The sequence below is a fragment of the Megalobrama amblycephala genome, linkage group LG2 (genome assembly GCF_018812025.1).
Source record: "Megalobrama amblycephala isolate DHTTF-2021 linkage group LG2, ASM1881202v1, whole genome shotgun sequence".
Classification (NCBI taxonomy): Eukaryota; Metazoa; Chordata; class Actinopteri; order Cypriniformes; family Xenocyprididae; genus Megalobrama; species Megalobrama amblycephala.
In genome coordinates this window covers 55,032,613-55,050,624 of record NC_063045.1, presented here as the reverse complement: position 1 = coordinate 55,050,624, position 18,012 = coordinate 55,032,613, and the positions used below count along the sequence as shown (strand labels likewise).

General features: G+C 42.4%; 3 protein-coding genes across 3 annotated transcripts; 2 read left to right on the top strand and 1 right to left on the bottom strand.

Moving 5' to 3' along the window:
• Window positions 1–396: 396 nt before the first annotated feature.
• LOC125262959 (trace amine-associated receptor 13c-like) lies at window positions 397–2,068 on the bottom strand. The gene has a single exon (XM_048181800.1). The coding sequence runs from the start codon at window positions 1,857–1,859 to the stop codon at window positions 849–851; it is 1,011 nt and encodes a 336-aa protein (XP_048037757.1). The 5' UTR covers window positions 1,860–2,068; the 3' UTR covers window positions 397–848.
• A 646-nt stretch (window positions 2,069–2,714) lies between these two features.
• LOC125262958 (trace amine-associated receptor 13c-like) lies at window positions 2,715–4,909 on the top strand. The gene has a single exon (XM_048181799.1). The coding sequence runs from the start codon at window positions 3,313–3,315 to the stop codon at window positions 4,324–4,326; it is 1,014 nt and encodes a 337-aa protein (XP_048037756.1). The 5' UTR covers window positions 2,715–3,312; the 3' UTR covers window positions 4,327–4,909.
• Window positions 4,910–10,859: 5,950 nt separating this feature from the next.
• LOC125262957 (trace amine-associated receptor 13c-like) lies at window positions 10,860–16,191 on the top strand. The gene is made up of 2 exons (XM_048181798.1): window positions 10,860–11,398; window positions 15,603–16,191. Exons 1-2 carry the CDS (start codon window positions 10,878–10,880, stop codon window positions 16,141–16,143), a joined length of 1,062 nt encoding a protein of 353 aa, XP_048037755.1. The 5' UTR covers window positions 10,860–10,877; the 3' UTR covers window positions 16,144–16,191.
• Window positions 16,192–18,012: the final 1,821 nt, after the last annotated feature.

Here is an 18,012-nt window from a genome sequence, read left to right as displayed (position 1 = left end):
CTGCCGGTTCAGTACAGAATCGATTATAAGATTTTATTAATGGTTTTTAAAGCACTTCATAACATGTCCCCAAACTACATTGCTGACCTTTTAGGGTTTTACATATCAGGTAGGACACTAAGAAAAGCAAATCAATTTTTGCTGGCCGTCCATCATTCTAAGAAGTCAAAGGGTGCTTTTTCAGTTGTGGCCCCCAAGTTGTGGAACAGCCTTCCTCTTCATATCCGGCAAACTCCAACATTAGAGATTTTTAAGTCTCAGTTGAAAACGTGTCTTTTTAACTTATCTTTTAAGTAAGAGTATTCTGTTCATTGAAGTAATTATTATTATTTTTAAATTTGTAATTATTTATTTTTCTTCTATACTGATCTCACTGTACAGTTGTGAGGGTATGTGTCTAAGAGTGTGTAGTCATGCCTTCATTTACTAGGCATGGTAAATCTTTTTATATAAGTATGTTTTAATTATTACTATAAAGCACTTTGGGCAACAACGTTGTTATTAAATATGCTATATAAATAAATAAAAGTTGAAGTTGAAGATGAAGATGTGATGCTTTCTTATCTCACAGAAGAGATATTGGCAACCTTAGTCAATATTTATGTTCATTGCATCTTTTTTTATGGACAATGAAAGTGAATGGTCATTCTGCCTAACATCAGGCATGAGGGTGAGTAAATGGTGACAGACATTTCAAAAATGATGCCTTTAATAATAAGTTAATGTAGTTTGTTGAATTTTATGTCTCATTCTTGTACCTAAACATGTGAAAACATATCACACATGCCATGATGGAAATTAGAGGTTGTCCTCTAAGTGCAAAAAAGAAAACAAATCAACCCCCACAATCATGAATGACAATCTGTAAATTTTTCCATCAGAGATGATGCTGGCTGAAATATTTTAAGAGTTAAGATGTGTTTAACTGATATTTTAAACCAGCTGTAAAATAAAGCATATACAAGAGGATTCAGACCACAGCTAACATACATAGTCCATATTAAAAATGTCATTGTAGTGGAAGAGACTGCAGTGGTTTCTGTTAGAGAACAGATATAGAATGGAATATAGCAAAGCAGATAAACTGTCACAATAATTCCTAATGTCAGAGCAGCTTTACTTTCAGATTTCTTCCTCGCTGACCCTTCCATTACACATTTACCACCCTTCATCAGAGAGTTTATAGCTTTCACTTGCCATTGTACAACATAAAATATCCTCAAATATACAGAGATGATCACAACACAAGGAAATAGGAATAAAAAGGTCAAATCAGTGAATGTCCAAGCAAGACTATTCATGACAATACACTGACCATAACACGTTTTGTGTGAGATATTAAAATATCCGATACTGATTACATACCCAATATTGTAAACAGAACAGCAAAACCAACACAGACAGATGCTCACTGAAGTTTTAGTTGTGGTTATTTTCAGTGGGTACATTAAAGGGTGACACACAGCCACGTAACGATCAACAGCAATTAAAACTAAGTTACTAAGAGATAAAGAAAGAAGCAACCTAACAGTAATTGCAAACAGTCCACAATAAGTGTCTCCAAAGTACCAACACATCTCAATTTGTTTGATGCCCTCTATGGGTATCACAATAAGTCCAACAAGCAGGTCAGCCACAGCCAGAGAGAGAATGAGCAGGTTTGTTGGAGTGTGAAGCTTCTTGAAGTGAGAGATGGAGATGATCACCAGCAGGTTCAGAAACACAGTCCATGCTGACAGCAATGATATGAACAGGTAAATTATATTGTATTCATATCTGGAGCGTTTTCCCTTGAAACATGATGAGTTGATGGCAGGAAAGCAGTATTGAGTCTCATGATCCTCTGTCTCATAGGCCATGAGTGAGTCTCCTCCTGTTAGGAGTTTGTTCTGCTCTCCTTACTGTCCTTTCATTTATACAGTGTCTGACTCAGACAGAAAAACCCTTCTACCACCCACTCTGATGACATAAGGGCATAATTATTTTCTGAAGGGGGTTTGTAGTCCTTATTTGTGTGTATGCTAAGTGTATTTTTTAATTATTTTGTATCCATTAACTAAAGGTGTACTCCAACCAAACATGAACATTTCTTACATCGTTTTACTCACCTTCATGATGCCCCAGATGTATATTCTGGGAACGTACAGTTTTGAAAGTTCAGAAATGCTTAATTGTGCTTATTTTTTTAATATTGTCATGGAAAATGCTTGATATTTGATAGTATGTGCTGTGTGATTAAAGTTCCAAGTTGTGGAACATTTGTGCATCACTTTTTATTAAATAAAAATAGCCAATATAAAATAATAGTTATAGCTTTGTTTTACTGTAGTCAATGCGGTAATGCATAGGGCCCTATCATACACTTTCCGCAATGTAACGCCAGCCGCGAGACATGTGTTTTTTGCTAGTTTCAGCCCGACGCAGTTATCATTTTCATGTCCAGCACCCACGTTGTTTAAATAGCAAGTGCACTCACGCCCATCTGTTCGCCCATAGGAGTGTTGGTCTGAAAACGAGATGTGTTCAGGCGCATTGTTGGCGTGTTGCTATTTTAAGGCAACTGAAAACGACTGTGCCATTGACCAACAAAAACCTGGTCTAAAGTCAATGGTGCAGTTTTTTTGTTGTTATTTAAAGTGCGTGTTAGTAATATGCGCCTATAGGGGGTGCACAATGCGCATACACTTATTCACTTGTGTTATATAGTCTTAAAGAGATGGACTATTTTTCTAAATATGTTTGTGTTCTACAGAAGAAGGAAAGTCATATCCATCTGGAATGGCATAATGGTGAGTAAATGTTGAGAGAATTTTCATCTTTGGGTTGAGTATCCCATAAGTAATTGTTGTCCTTAGATTTCTAGCAATCTCATCTATTCTCTACACAGTAGCCACAAAATATAGCAAATTATGCTTGAGCTTTTATCAGTAATAACTTCTCTTTTCTACAATGAACAGTTCACCCAAAAATGAACATTCTGCATGATTAACATTTATCTTTAAGTTGTTTCAAACCTGTAAGGCAACATGGTCTATGTATGCAAGTATGATGACAATTTTTAGTTCTGGTTGAACTAACCCTTTAGAGCTGCTGATTTTAAGATTTATATCGCTGGTCAGTACGTCAGTGTTTTTAGTTGTGGAAAAAGCAAAGTTTTCAGTCATGTCTTTATTTTTGGCTCTGGTGCGCAGTAATTTGACTAAAATTACCAGAGTGGGCGGTAGATGGGTTGGTCAGTCTGATCCAGACACTATATAAATGAAAGGACAGTAAGGAGAGCAGAACAAACTCCTAACAGGAGGAGACTCACTCATGGCCTATGAGACAGAGGATCATGAGACTCAATACTGCTTTCCTGCCATCAACTCATCATGTATCAAGGGAAAACGTTCCAGATATGAATACAATATCATGTATGTGTTTTTTTCTTTGCTGTCAGCATGGACTGTGTTTCTGAACCTGCTGGTGATCATCTCCATCTCTCACTTCAAGAAGCTTCACACTCCAACAAACCTGATTATTCTCTCTCTGGCTGTGGCCGACATGCTTGTTGGACTTATTGTGATGCCTGTGGATGCCATAAAGCTGATTGAGACATGCTGGTACTTTGGAGACACTTTGTGTGACCTGTTTATGATAATCATGGGGCTGCTTATCTCAACATCTATTTGTAATTTAGTTTTAGTTGCTGTTGATCGTTATGTGGCTGTGTGTCACCCTTTACTGTACCCACAGAAAATAACGGCAACTAAAACTTTAATAAGTATCTGTCTCTGCTGGTTTTTCTCCTCTACCTACAACATTGGCTATTTAATAAGTGGCAGATATTTTGAAAGTTCCCAAAAACCAGACATGTGCTATGGAAAGTGCCATTTAGTAATAAGTTTTTCATGGACATTCACAGACCTGTTCTTTTCATTTGCGTTACCTTGTACCCTGATTATAACTTTATATTTGAGGATATTTTATGTTGCACATCAGCAAGTCAAACTTTTAAACTCCATGATGAAGGGTGGTAAATGTGTAATGGAAGGTTCAGTGAGGAGGAAATCTGAGAGAAAGGCTGCAATGACTTTAGGAATCATTGTGACAGCTTATCTGCTGTGCTATATTCCATACTATATATTGTCTGTAACAGGGACTACAGTAATCTCTTCTGCCACAATGACATTTCTAATATGGACTTTGTATGTTAACTCAAGTCTAAATCCTCTGATCTATGCTTTATTTTATCGCTGGTTTAAAATATCAGTTAAACACATCTTAACTCTTAAAATATTGGAGCCATCCTCCTCTCTCATGGATATTTTTACAGATTATGAATAATTAAATGTTGGGGTTGATTTTATTATTTTTTCCCCCACTGATAAAGCACAAACTTGAAGCATTTTTTGTTTGTTTGTTTGTTTTGTTTTGTTTTGTTTTGTTTTGTTTTTATGATCTCTTTTGCAGTTACGCTAACGCGACTTTGCAGTTCTTCATCATCACAAAAGTTTATTATCTGCCTATAAGATTTATTGCACTTAAACTGTCAAAAACACACAATGTTCACATAAATACTGTTGGTTATGTCTTAAGTGAACATAAACAACTAGGAAATAAACTGCATGTATATTGGATCTGTACATTTGATCTTAAAGCCTAATATACAGTACCTGATGCTGTCTATGTTGTTAATGTGAATCAAACAACAAAAGAAAAAGAGAAAATCACACACTGCTCATGACTGAATAACTTTTGTAGCTTTAATAAGAATCAGAGTATATTTAACTCATACATGGAATATGCAGTTTTATTTTTACATTTGTTTATTCAATTTCTTACTTGAAGACCTACTGTATCTGGAAATTTTTTAAAGCCATTTGTTTAATTTGTATCTTTTTTATGTTGTATTTGTCATATTGTTTTTTTCCCCCCTCTTTATTCATATTTTTAATGTATGAAATAATGAAAAAAAAAAAAAAAAAAAATGAAGTAAAATTTTGGTCATATCGCCCATCCTCACTTTGGACTAAAAGGTTAAATATTAGTTTGGCTGTACTGTTCAGTGAGTTGCAAAATAGTCTAAAAACCCAACTTAAAAATGTGCTAATTGTGATAAGATAGTAGATTGTGATCCTGTGAAAAAAAAAAAAAAAAAAAAGAAGATATGTGTGATATATTTCTTATCTGGATCCATTACAGTTAGAAGGCAGCTGTCTGATGTTACTAAAAATTACAATGTTTGTGTGTAAATGTACCTTAGATATGATTTAAACGTTGAGGACAGGTTGTAGGCCTTACATTCGTCATTGATATTAGTGGCAAGCGTCAAGTCCCCACTGTGTATTTTGTTCATGACCACTGATGCACTTATAGCAGATGTGACAAAATCAGTATTCTTTTACTTTCTACTGACACCTATTGGTGTGGATATAGCATTACATTTGATCAGAAAATGTTCTGCCAAAGTTGAGATGAAAGAAAATAATTAAAAGTAATTAATTGTCATTATGCAGCATCAGAGTGGGCGGTAGATGGGTTGGTCAGTCAGATTCAGACACTGTGTAAATGAAAGGACAGTAAGGAGAGCAGAACAAACTCCTAACAGGAGGAGACTCACTCATGGCCTATGAGACAGAGGATCATGAGACTAAATACTGCTTTCCTGCCATCAACTCATCATGTATCAAGGGAAAACGCTCCATATATGAATACAATATCATGTATGTGTTTTTTTTTTTCATTGCTGTCAGCATGGACTGTGTTTCTGAACCTGCTGGTGATCATCTCCATCTCTCACTTCAAGAAGCTTCACACTCCAACCAACCTGGGGTGCGTTTCCCGAAACCATTGTTAGTCAACTATGGTCGTAAGCAGGGTTGGGGAGTACAGAATACATGTAACTTAGTTATGTATTTAAAAACAAAATTTGAGTAACTGTATTTCATTACAGTTACATTTTAAATTGGTGGTAATCAAATTACAGTTTCATTTGAAAAGTATTTTAGATTACCAAAGTGATTTCTTTGAATTTCATTTAAACATTAATGTAAACTGTGATGGGTAATTAATGTAAAAAGCAATTACATTTACATTTACATTTACATTTACATTTACATTTACATTTAGTCATTTAGCAGACGCTTTTATCCAAAGCGACTTACAAATGAGAATAGTAGAATCAATCAAATCAACATGAGAACAACAGTACATAAGTGTTGAGTGAAGTCACAGTTATGACAGTAAAGTGCTCGTTTTTTTTTTTTTTTTTTTTTTTTTTTAAATCACAATGCACAAATAGATGGATGGAAAATAGAAATCAAGGTAAGTGCTACTATTACTGGGTCAAGTGCTGGCGAAAAAGATACATCTTTAGCATTTTTTTGAAAATGGCTAAAGATTCAGCTGCTCGGATAGAGCGTGGCAGGTCATTCCACCAGCCAGGAACAGACCCGGAGAAGGTCTGTGAGAGCGATTTTGTGCCCCTTTGTGATGGCACCACAAGGCGCCGTTCACTTGCAGAACGCAAGTTTCTGGAGGGCGCATAAGTCTGAAGTAGTGAGTTAAGATATAGCGGTGCAGAGCCAGCGGTCGTTCTGTAGGCAAACATCAGAGCCTTGAATTGGATGCGAGCAGCTACAGGCAGCCAATGCAGACTGATGAAGAGAGGAGTGACGTGCGCTCTCTTCGGTTCGTTAAAGACCAGTCTTGCTGCAGCATTCTGGATCAGTTGTAGAGGCTTGACAGTGCATGCTGGAAGGCCAGCCAAGAGAGCATTACAGTAGTCCAGTCTGGATAGAACAAGAGCTTGGACAAGAATTTGTGTGGAATGCTCCGATAGGAAGGGTCTAATCTTCCTGATGTTGTACAAGGCAAATCTGCAGGACCGGGCCGTTGTCGCAACATGATCTGTGAAGCTTAAAGAATCATCCATCACCACTCCAAGGTTCCTAGATGTCCTGGTGATTCTCTGACTCTGAGAGTCTGCAAAAGCATCAGTTACATTTCTGCTCATATCCCTTTCATTCCTCTTGCAGAATATGCAACATTTTAATCATTTTAACCAAATAAGACGGATCATAAAAATTGCAAGTTAATTTTATTTAGTACTGTCCTCAATAGCTATTTCACATAAAATATGCTTACATATATTCCGCAAGACAAAATGACTGAATTTATAAAAACTGCCCCATTCAGAAATGTATATATACCCTTGAATCTTAACTGTAACGTACTCTGGTTGTCCTGTCATTACCTGATTATCCACGACTGTTTTCATGTTTTGCGATAGTTGTTTGTGAGTCCCTTGTAACTGTAAAAAAAGGTAATTGCAACTTTTTATCTCACAATTCTGACGTTTTTCCTTGCAATTCTGAGAAAAAAAAGTCAAAATTGTGAGAAAAACTAGTAATTAGCTTTTTTTGTGTGTGTGTGTGTGTTACATACTTATTAGTATTCCAAAGTGTTCTAAAGTATTTAGATTAAGTTCCAAAAGTTGGGTAATCTAACGAAATACTGTGGTGACCAGGGCAGGCGAGAGCCGTGAGGGAACGGCGCGAGGCCGGTGGCGCGAGTGTTAATGAGCTTCACTTGGGAGGCGCACCGGCCTTGAGTCTCTCACGGAGGAGCTCCGGGAGCATAAAAGTAGGAGCGACGACCGTGAAGGACAAGAGAGGACTAGGCCTGGACTTTATTTTATGTTTTATTATGTTATGTTTCATTTTGTATTTGTTTATTTTGGTATTAAAGTTTTGTTGAATGTTCGCCGGTTCCCGCCTCCTTCTTCCCGTATATACGAACTGTGTTACATTGGTGCCGAAACCCGGAAGGAAGGAGAGACATGCTGTCGGAGAGCCCTCGCTGCTGAGGGGGATCGCGGTGCTGCGGAGTTCGAGCAGCGCGGGAGTGAAGACTGCGAGAGGCTGCCCGAGGTGGTGGTACTGGAGCCTTGTGAAAGGTGGGACGGAGACCCGGATGGCGTGCTCCTGAGCATCCAGTGCCACCGCATGGCACCGCGAGGAAGAGCCTCTCGGCAGGCTGAGGACCGAGCAGCAGTGTGTCTGGGAGCTGGACCCAGAATTTTTTTTCTCTTTTTCCTCTCTCCCCTCTCTCGTCCCGTCGCTCCCCTTGCTTCTGTCTCTTTTCTCTCGTCTCGTCTGTCCCTACCCCGAGGTGCTGCGGCTGCCGAGACAGGCCCCCGGGGGGGAGTAAGCGCAGTCGCGGGAGTACCCCCCGGCCTGCGAGGGGCGATGGGGGTATGTGGCGACCAGGGCAGGCGAGAGCCGTGAGGGAATGGCGCGAGGCCGGTGGCGCGAGTGTTAATGAGCTTCACCTGGGAGGTGCACCGGCCTTGAGTCTCTCACGGAGGAGCTCCGGGAGCATAAAAGGAGGAGCGACGACCGTGAAGGACGAGAGAGGACCAGGCCTGGACTTTATTTTATGTTTTATTATGTTTGTGTGGCCGGCAGACGTCCGCGAGGGTCTGCCGGCATTACTTTCGTTTTGTATTTGTTTATTTTGGTATTAAAGTTTTGTTCGCCAGTTCCCGCCTCCTTCTTCCCGTATATACGTACTGTGTTACAAATACATTACAAATTAGTTTTTAAAGCATGTATCTGTAGTGAAATACATTTTAAAAGTAACCTACCCAGCTCTGCTTTTACATCTATCACACACATTTCTTGTGCCTTGTTTGTTTGGACTAAGAGCATGCACGTTCTGCTTTTATAAGGCTATTTGCTCGCATTGTGAGTGTTTCCCTTTGGCAACCCCAGTTGCATGTTTCCTATCTGCACCCGCGTTTTATGTGTAAGCTGGTCCTGTCTGTATATGGCAGGACATATGCAGTGGCAGATTATGCTTTGCTCCAACTCTCTCTCCCCAAATCCCCCCTTTCAGGCTACCTCTCCTTTTGTGAGAGCCGTTATAAATTTAGTGACCTCAGCTCGCTGTAGAAAGGAATAAAGGGGATGTTTATTCTTTATATGTTAGATTACAAGAGTATATATATGTACTTCATGTATTTGGGCATTTAAACTGGGGCCTTGGAGCTCACATTATTAGGGAAGGTTATCATGGCACCCTTACTTTGTGCCTCCTCACTTTGTGAGGTCTTAATATAGCGGGTAGCATTAAGAACAAAATATCACATGTAGTGAATGGCATGGCCTCCTCTCGATCTGAGAGTCCGCTCATCTGAGCTTCAGATAGTTGATATGTCAGGTGCTCGGCCCTCCAGGGGCACCCTGATAATACTTCTGGGTTGAATGTGCTGGCTTCTTCTCGTTAAAGAGAGTAATTTTGCTGAAGCCAACCACTCTGCTGAGCTCCAGGTAATATCACAATTTGAGGTGTTTGGCCTTTGTTAGGCCCCCTTGATACTTTCCCTAGGTCAAATGAAGTGGTTTCCTCTCACTGAAAGAGTAGAAGGTGATATGCTGAAGCTTCCACTCCCCCGAGCTCCAGATAGATCATGACTGTAGGTGTTGGCCCTCTCTGGGCCACCTTGATATCACCCTGTGGTGAGTGAGCTGGCTTCCTCTCATTTGAGAGTCTCTATTCGAAGCTGCTGCTCCATTTGAGCTCTAGGTAGTTAATGTTTTTGATGTTGGCCTACTACAAGGGCACCCTGAAAATAACCTGATGATAAGTGTGTTGGCTTCCTCTCATCTAGAGAGTTTGTTTTGAAGCCTCTGCTCCACTGAGCTCCAGGTAGTTGATGTCCTCATGCTTTGGCCTGTTAAGGCCACCTTGATATTCCCTGTGGTGTGTGTGTGTTGGTTTCCACTCACTTAGAGTGTCTTTTTTGCTGAAGCCACTGCTCCTTTGAGCTCCAGGTGGTAAGCTCACCTGGGTGTTATGTGAGCTGGCCTCCTTTCTTTATAGGCTGAGGTCTCCACTCCATTGAGTTCCAGGAAGGTCATGAGTGTGTGTGCCAGCCCTTCTTTTATGATAAAGGTGTTTGAACACCTTATAAAAGTGTGTCCACAGTGTGTATAAACAACCAGTCTATAATGGTAAAAATCACACGGGGCGTCAGCTTTAAACTTCTCATTTACTTTAAATGTGTGACGTCATGCATTGCCGAACTGAATGCACCGTTTAAATGCAGAACTGAACACCTCGTGTGAATTCAGCATTATGAGGGCACTTGCAGCAGGCCTACATTTGAAATAATTAATTTACGCACGCAAAAGAAGCGATATGTGAACAGCCCCTTAATGTGTACGATCACACCTGTGTGATTAGAACGTTCAGTGCGTCACTGCAAAATTCAAACCTGCTTTCGCGCTGCTGCCGCTGAGCCAGAGATGGATGCGCTCAGTGCTTTTCATATTTCTGGTTGAAATATTAGTTTGGATGTACTGTTCAGTAACTTGCAGAAATAGTCTTAAAAACCAACTTTACAATGTGCTAATTGTGATAAGATTGTGGATTGTGATCCTGTGTGGAAGAAAAAAATTGTATATCAGATAATTGTATATCTGCATATCTAGATCCATTATAGTTAGAAGGCAGCTGTCTAACATTAAATAATCAGTATCAAAAGATCACATTGTTTTTGTGTAAATGTATTTCAGATATGATTTAAACATTTAGAATAGGTTGTTGGCCTTACACTTGTCATTGATGTTGGTGAAAAGTCCCCACTGTAGTATGTGTATTTTGTTCATGACCACTGATGCACTTACAGCAGATTTGACAATATTCTTTTACTTTCTACTGATACCTATTGGTGTGGATATAGCATTACGTAAAAACAGTTTCATGTCTCTCATTTGTCTCTTATGATCAGCAATTTTACTGTCAAAGTTGAAATGAAAGAAAATAATTGTCATTACACATCACCAGAGTGGGTGGTAGATGGGCTGGTCAGTCTGCCAGAATCTGTATAAATGAAAGGACAGAAAGAAGAGCAGAACAAACTCCTAACAGGAGGAGACTCACTCATGGCCTATGAGACAGAGAAACATGAGACTCAATACTGCTTTCCTGCCATCAACTCATCATGTATCATGGGAAAACGCTCAAGACATGAATACAATTTAATGTATGTGTTTTTTTCATTGCTGTCAGCATGGACTGTGTTTCTGAACCTGCTGGTGATCATCTCCATCTCTCACTTCAAGAAGCTTCACACTCCAACCAACCTGATTATTCTCTCTCTGGCTGTGGCCGACCTGCTTATTGGACTTATTGTGATGCCTGTGGATGCCATAAAGCTGATTGAGACATGCTGGTACTTTGGAGACACTTTGTGTGACCTTTTTATGATAATTATGGGAGTGCTAAGCTCAATATCTCTTAGTAATTTAGTTTTAATTGCTGTTGATCATTATGAGGCTGTGTGTCACCCTTTACTGTACCCACAGAAAATAACAATGACTAAAACTTTAGTAAGCATCTGTCTATGTTGATTCCCTTTCGTGGGAACTATCGACGCTGCGTGGTAACGCATTGGGAACCTTCTGCGTGATGTCGTCACTGAAGCACTCGTGTATCTAGCCAATCGCGTAGCGAGACGTCAGAGACGGGTGACGTCACGGACCAGGAACTATAAAGCACACTCGGATGCAGAGCACGCCAGCTTCTGTGTCTTCAGCAAGCGCTCTATGTTATCTTGTGTGTCTTATTTGGTGTTGTTTGTCCCGCTCTATTGCACAAAACGTTATCTCTACGTCTAAGGACAAGAGCTCTGCAGTACACCACACATATATATATATATATATATTGTGAAAAAAGACACAAGTTAAAATGGTGGAAGGCAGACAATTTGAGAAGTGTGTTCACCCATGCACACGTTACATTCCGGATGGGGACACCCATGAAATGTGTGTTGTCTGCCTGTGGGTTGAGCATGCACAGGCAGCTCTCGAGGGGGCTGTCTGTGTTCATTGCGAGAAGCTCACCCTCAGAGTTTTAAGATCACGCCGGGCACTCTTTAACAATAAAGAGGGTGCTCTGGTTGGCGTTCCCCGCGGATCGGGTCCCGCTGTTGCCGAGGCGCAGCGGCGGCTTCATTCGTGGGGTTCGCAAATGGAGCTGGCAGAGGGGGTTGAGACGGGCCCAGCCTTATCTCGCCCTTTACCTGCCAGCCCCAGTGCCTCTTCTCAGGCGGCGGAAGCACGCGTAGCGGTTTCTTCCCCCCAGAGAGACACCCGCGCTTCATCTCTCTTCCTCTGAGGAGGTTGATGTGATGAGCGTGGGGGAAGAGGAACCGCCATCCTCTTCCCCAGCACATGAGGAGCTCCTGGAGGTAGTGACCAGGGCTGTGGCCAAACTAAAAATCGACTGGCGAACAGAGCGGGCAGATACAAAACCGAAAAGTAAGCTGGATGAGCGCTTTCTGCCCGCTCGGTTTGCCTTTCTTTCCTGACCTCCACACCGAGGTCTCGAGGTCATGGAAAAAGCCGGCATCATATCGCGTGTTCAGCCCCCAGACCTCAATGTACAGTAACATCGTGGGGCTGAAACAGCAAGGCTATGCGGCGATGCCTCGGGTGGAAGAGACGCTTGCGGGCTATCTCTCCCCTGAGTCTGCATTGTCGCTGAAAACCCCGACGTTGCCCACCAAGCCACTAAAGACCACATCAAGCTTGGTGGGCAAGGCTTACTCGGCAGCAGGTCAGGCGGCGGCATGCTTACACACCATGTCGCTCCTACAAGCATATCAAGCTGACCTGCTGGGGAAGTGGAGAATAGCGGGGAGGCCACATATGAGTGCATCCAGGAAATCAGGATGGCAACTGACCTAGCTCTCCGTGCCACCAAAGAGACGGCAAAAGAAATCGGCCGCTCTATGGCAGCATTGGTGGCTACAGAGAGGCACTTGTGGCTGAACCTCTCGGACATAAGGGAGCGTGACAAAGCCTCCCTTATGGACGCGCCGCTGTCTCCTGCGGGCCTCTTCTGCGACGCTGTTACAACAGTCGTCGAGAGGTTCCAGGAGGCTACGAAACAGTCTGCGGCGTTCCAGAGGTTCATCCCCCGCAAACCGAGAATCCCTCCCCCCGAGGCTGATAAGCGGGAGCAGCCTCGGCCGTCGACAAGCTCCTCAGCGCACCACAGAGCGCAACAAAAGATCAGCGTGGCCGCCCGTGCTCCCCCGCAGAGAGCTTGGGGATCGGGTCAGCCCGCTCAGCCTTCTAGGGGCAGAACGGACCTGCGCGCCGTTATCCTGGCCCGGAAGGCTTCGAAGCGGTCCTGATGTCTGTGGGTCAGGAACCGATGAGGGCGGCCCCCTCCGAAGGGAGCCGGCGAAAAATACATCTAACAGCCGCTCCCCTTCGGCGCCCTCAGGGGATCGTTATGCCAACCCTGCCACCCAGTGTGCGTCAGGGCGCAGCGATCTCCACCGACCCTCCGAGGAGGGCCGGCCACTTGATTCGATTGTTCTCTGCCAGTGTGCCGCTTCAGAGCGTCGAATCAGGTGCTCAAAAAACACCAGAGGCCAGTCTCGAGAGACTGGTTCCCTTAGTAGATTTTCTGGTAGAATGGAAACTTCTCCCGAATATATCAAAATGGGTGCTGCTCACTATAAAAGAGGGTTACAAGATTCAGTTCGGGTCTCGCCCGCCCAGATTCAACGGGGTTCTTCCCACAGTGGTAACCCCCGAGCAGTCTCTGGTTATGGAACAAGAGGTTATGACACTCTTGTGAAAAGGAGCTATAGAAAGGGTTCTTCCTCCCAGCAAGCTGTCAGGCTTCTACAGCCGCTACTTCATTGTTCCAAAGAAGGATGGAGGTCTACGACCTATCATAGATTTACGTGTGCTAAATCGCTCAATACAAAAGCTCAAGTTCAAGATGCTGACACTCAAACAGATCATACCACAGATCAGGTCTGAGGACTGGTTTGTGGCAATAGACCTGAAAGATGCGTACTTTCATGTGTCCATCCATCCTTCTCACAGGAAGTTCCTCAGGTTTGCTTTCGGGGGCGAAGCTTACCAGTACAGGGTTCTTCCGTTTGGCCTATCATTATCACCCCGCACATTCACGAAATGCGTGGACGCAGCTCTGGCTCCGTTGAGGATCCAGGGCATTCGCATACTGAAGTATATTGACGATTGGTTGATTCTAGCTCAGTCAGAGCAATTAGCAGTTCAGCATCAAGATGCTGTTCTGTCCCATATGAAGAGGCTTGGGCTGAGGCTCAATGCCAAGAAGAGTGTGCTAGTTCCAGCTCAATCCACCAACTATCTGGGTTTAGTGTGGGACTCCACCACGATGCAGGCACATTTGTCTCCTGCTCGGGTGAGTGCCATTCTTATGGCTATGAAAGGGGTGAAGTTAGGCCAGTCACTCACTGTAAAACAGTTCCAGAAACTGCTGGGTCTGATGGCAGCTGCGTCCAACGTAATACCTTTTGGCCTTCTGCACATGAGACCCCTACAGTGGTGGCCAGTGTAAAACTGGTAGCTCCATTCTGGCCAACCAGGATATGGTTCTCAGACCTAGTGTCATTACTCAACGGCTCCCCCATGGAGCTTCCTCTCAGACAGGACCTCCTGTCTCAAGCGGGCGGCATGATTATACATCCCCGCCCAGAACGACTGAAACTATGGGCTTGGCCTCTGAGGGGGCCAGACTCGTAGATGCTGGTCTCCCAACCGAGGTTGTGGAGACCATTCTTAATTCCAGAGCTCCCGCCACGAGGAAGTTGTATGCTTACAAATGGAATTTGTTTTCTACCTGGTGTAGACACAATAATACGGACCCTGTCCTTTCTTCCATTAGCTGTGTGCTAAAATTCCTCCAGGAAAAATTCTCGGAGGGTCTATCTCACTCAACCTTAAAGGTTTATGTTGCAGCAATCTCAGCATATCATGCTCCTCTTGAGGGGAATATCTCGGTAGGTCGAGTCCCCCTCGTCACATGCTTCCTCCGTGGCACACTGAGGTCCACAGAGTCTGCCCTGTGGCGTAAGTCAGATCAATTGTTTGTCTGTTATGGGTCCCCTAAAAAAGGGGGCCCAGCATCAAAACAAAGAATGAGCAAGTGGGTGGTCGAGGCCATCTCACTTGCATATGAAGCAGCCAGACAGCCCTCTCCTTTGAATGTTCGTGCCCATTCGACTAGGGGTATGGCGGCATCAAAAGCTTTGATGTCAGGTGTCTCCATGAGTGATATATGTGATGCAGCTGGATGGTCATGCCAGCACACATTTATTAAATATTATAACCTTGATATCGGCTCCACTCCGGGGTCCTCTGTCCTGTCAAGATAACTTTGACAAGTGTTTGAGCTACGGCTCAGTTGGGATTGCGTTCCCAATGCGTTACCACGCAGCGTCGATAGTTCCCACGAAAGGGAACATCTCAGGTTACAGATGTAACCCTGGTTCCCTGAGTAGGGAACGAGACGCTGCGTCTCTTGCCGTACCCCTGCACACTTGCGAGTGCTTGCTTCAGACTTACTTAGAAGCTGGCGTGCTCTGCATCCGAGTGTGCTTTATAGTTCCTGGTCCGTGACGTCACCCGTCTCTGACGTCTCGCTACGCGATTGGCTAGATACATGAGTGCTTCAGTGACGACATCACGCAGAAGGTTCCCAATGCGTTACCACGCAGCGTCTCGTTCCCTACTCAGGGAACCAGGGTTACATCTGTAACCTGAGACGTTTTTCTCCTCAGCCTACAACACTGTCATTGTAATCAACAACAAATATGTTGACCCTTCAAACAGAAAAGATGAGTGTTATGGAGAGTGTACTTTTACAGTTAGTTTTACCTTTACAGTCATTGATGCAATATATTCCTTCCTGTTGCCTTGTAGTGTGATGATTACTGCATATTTAAGAATATTTTATGTTGTTAATCAACAGGTGAAGGTTATAAACTCCATGATAAAGAGTGGTAAATGTGTAAAGGAAGGTTCAGTGAGAAGGAAATCTGAGAGAAAAGCTGCTCTGACATTAGGAATCATTGTGACAGTTTATCTGCTGTGCCTTATTCCATACTATATCTTGTCTTTAACGGGGACCACAGTAATCTCTTTTACCATAATGACATTTTTATTTTGGACTTTTTATATTAACTCAGGTCTGAATCCTCTTATCTATGCTTTATTTTACAGCTGGTTTAAAATATCAGTTAAACACATCTTAACTCTTAAAATATTGAAGCCAGAATCCTCTCTCATGGATATTTTTACAGGCTGATTTAAGTTTATTGATTTTATTTATTATTATTTATCATATTGAACTGATAAAGACAAACTAAAGTATGGTTTAAAGTAAAGTTTAAAGTATTGTCTCAGTTTGTAAACTGGATATAAGCACAATGGTTATCAGATGTCTTTATTATTTAATTGCAATTAGCTAAATTAATGTGAGGTATTTTAAAGATGTTAATAATCAATAATAATAATAATAATTTAATCTGTAATGGCATAAATAAAACCAGTATTAACCATGACTGTTTCTTTAATCACTTCTCTGGATTAGTTTTAAGATAAGCCACATTAAATTGAAGGCAAAAAAGCAGTAAAACATTTTACCTTGTTTTGTTTGTTGACTATATTTTATAAGTGTAGATGTGATTAGATGCCTTCATTGGTGACAGCCAGGTAACAATTGACCCCCAATTCAGATCCCCTTAAATTTTTCACTCTTTGTTATATTGCAGCCATTTGCTAAAATCATTTAAGTTCATTTTTTTTCCCTCATTAATGAACACACAGCACCTCATATTGACAGAAAAACACAGAATTGTTGACATTTTTGCAGATTTACTAAAAAAGAAAAACTGAAATATCACATGGTCCTAAGTATTCAGACCCTTTGCTCAGTATTTAGTAGAAGCACCCTTTTGATCTAATACAGCCATGAGTCTTTTTGGGAAAGATGCAACAAGTTTTTCACACCTGGATTTGGGGATCCTCTGCCATTCCTCCTTGCAGATCCTCTCTAGTTCTGTCAGGTTGGATGGTAAACGTTGGTGGACAGCCATTTTTAGGTCTCTCCAGAGATGCTCAATTGGGTTTAAGTCAGGGCTCTGGCTGGGCCATTCAGAACAGTCACAGAGTTGTTGTGAAGCCACTCCTTCGTTATTTTAGCTGTGTGCTTAGGGTCATTGTCTTGTTGGAAGGTAAACCTTCAGCCCAGTCTGAGGTCCTGAGCACTCTGGAGGTTTTAGTCCAGGATATCCCTGTAGTTGGCTGCATTCATCTTTCCCTCAATTGCAACCAGTCGTCCTGTCCCTGCAGCTGAAAACATCCCCACAGCATGATGCTGCCACCACCATGCTTCACTGTTGGGACTGTATTGGACAGGTGATGAGCAGTGCCTGGTTTTCTCCACACATACCGCTTAGAATTAAGGCCAAAAAGTTCTATCTTGGTCTCATCAGACCAGAGAATCTTATTTCTCACCATCTTGGCAAAACTCCAAGCAGGCTTTCATGTGTCTTGCACTGAGGAGAGGCTTCCGTCGGGCCACTCTGCCATAAAGCCCCGACTGGTGGAGGGCTGCAGTGACGGTTGACTTTCTACAACTTTCTCCCATCTCCCGACTGCATCTCTGGAGCTCAGCCACAGTGATCTTTGGGTTCTTCTTTACCTCTCTCACCAAGGCTCTTCTCCCCCGATAGCTCAGTTTGGCCGGACTGCCAGCTCTAGGAAGGGTTCTGGTTGTCCCAAACATCTTCCATTTAAGGATTATGGAGGCCACTGTGCTCTTAGGAACCTTAAGTGCAGCAGAAATTTTTTTGTAACCGTGGCCAGATCTATGCCTTGCCACAATTCTGTCTCTGAGCTCTTCAGGCAGTTCCTTTGACCTTATGATTCTCATTTGCTCTGACATGCACTGTGAGCTGTAAGGTCTTATATAGACAGCTGTGTGGCTTTCCTAATCAAGTCCAATCAGTATAATCAATCACAACTGGACTCAAATGAAGGTGTAGAACCATCTCAAGGATGATCAGAAGAAATGGACAGCACATATTAAATATATGAGTGTCACAGCAAAGGGTCTGAATACTTAGGACCATGTGATATATCAGTTTTTCTTTTTTAATAAATCTGCAAAAAT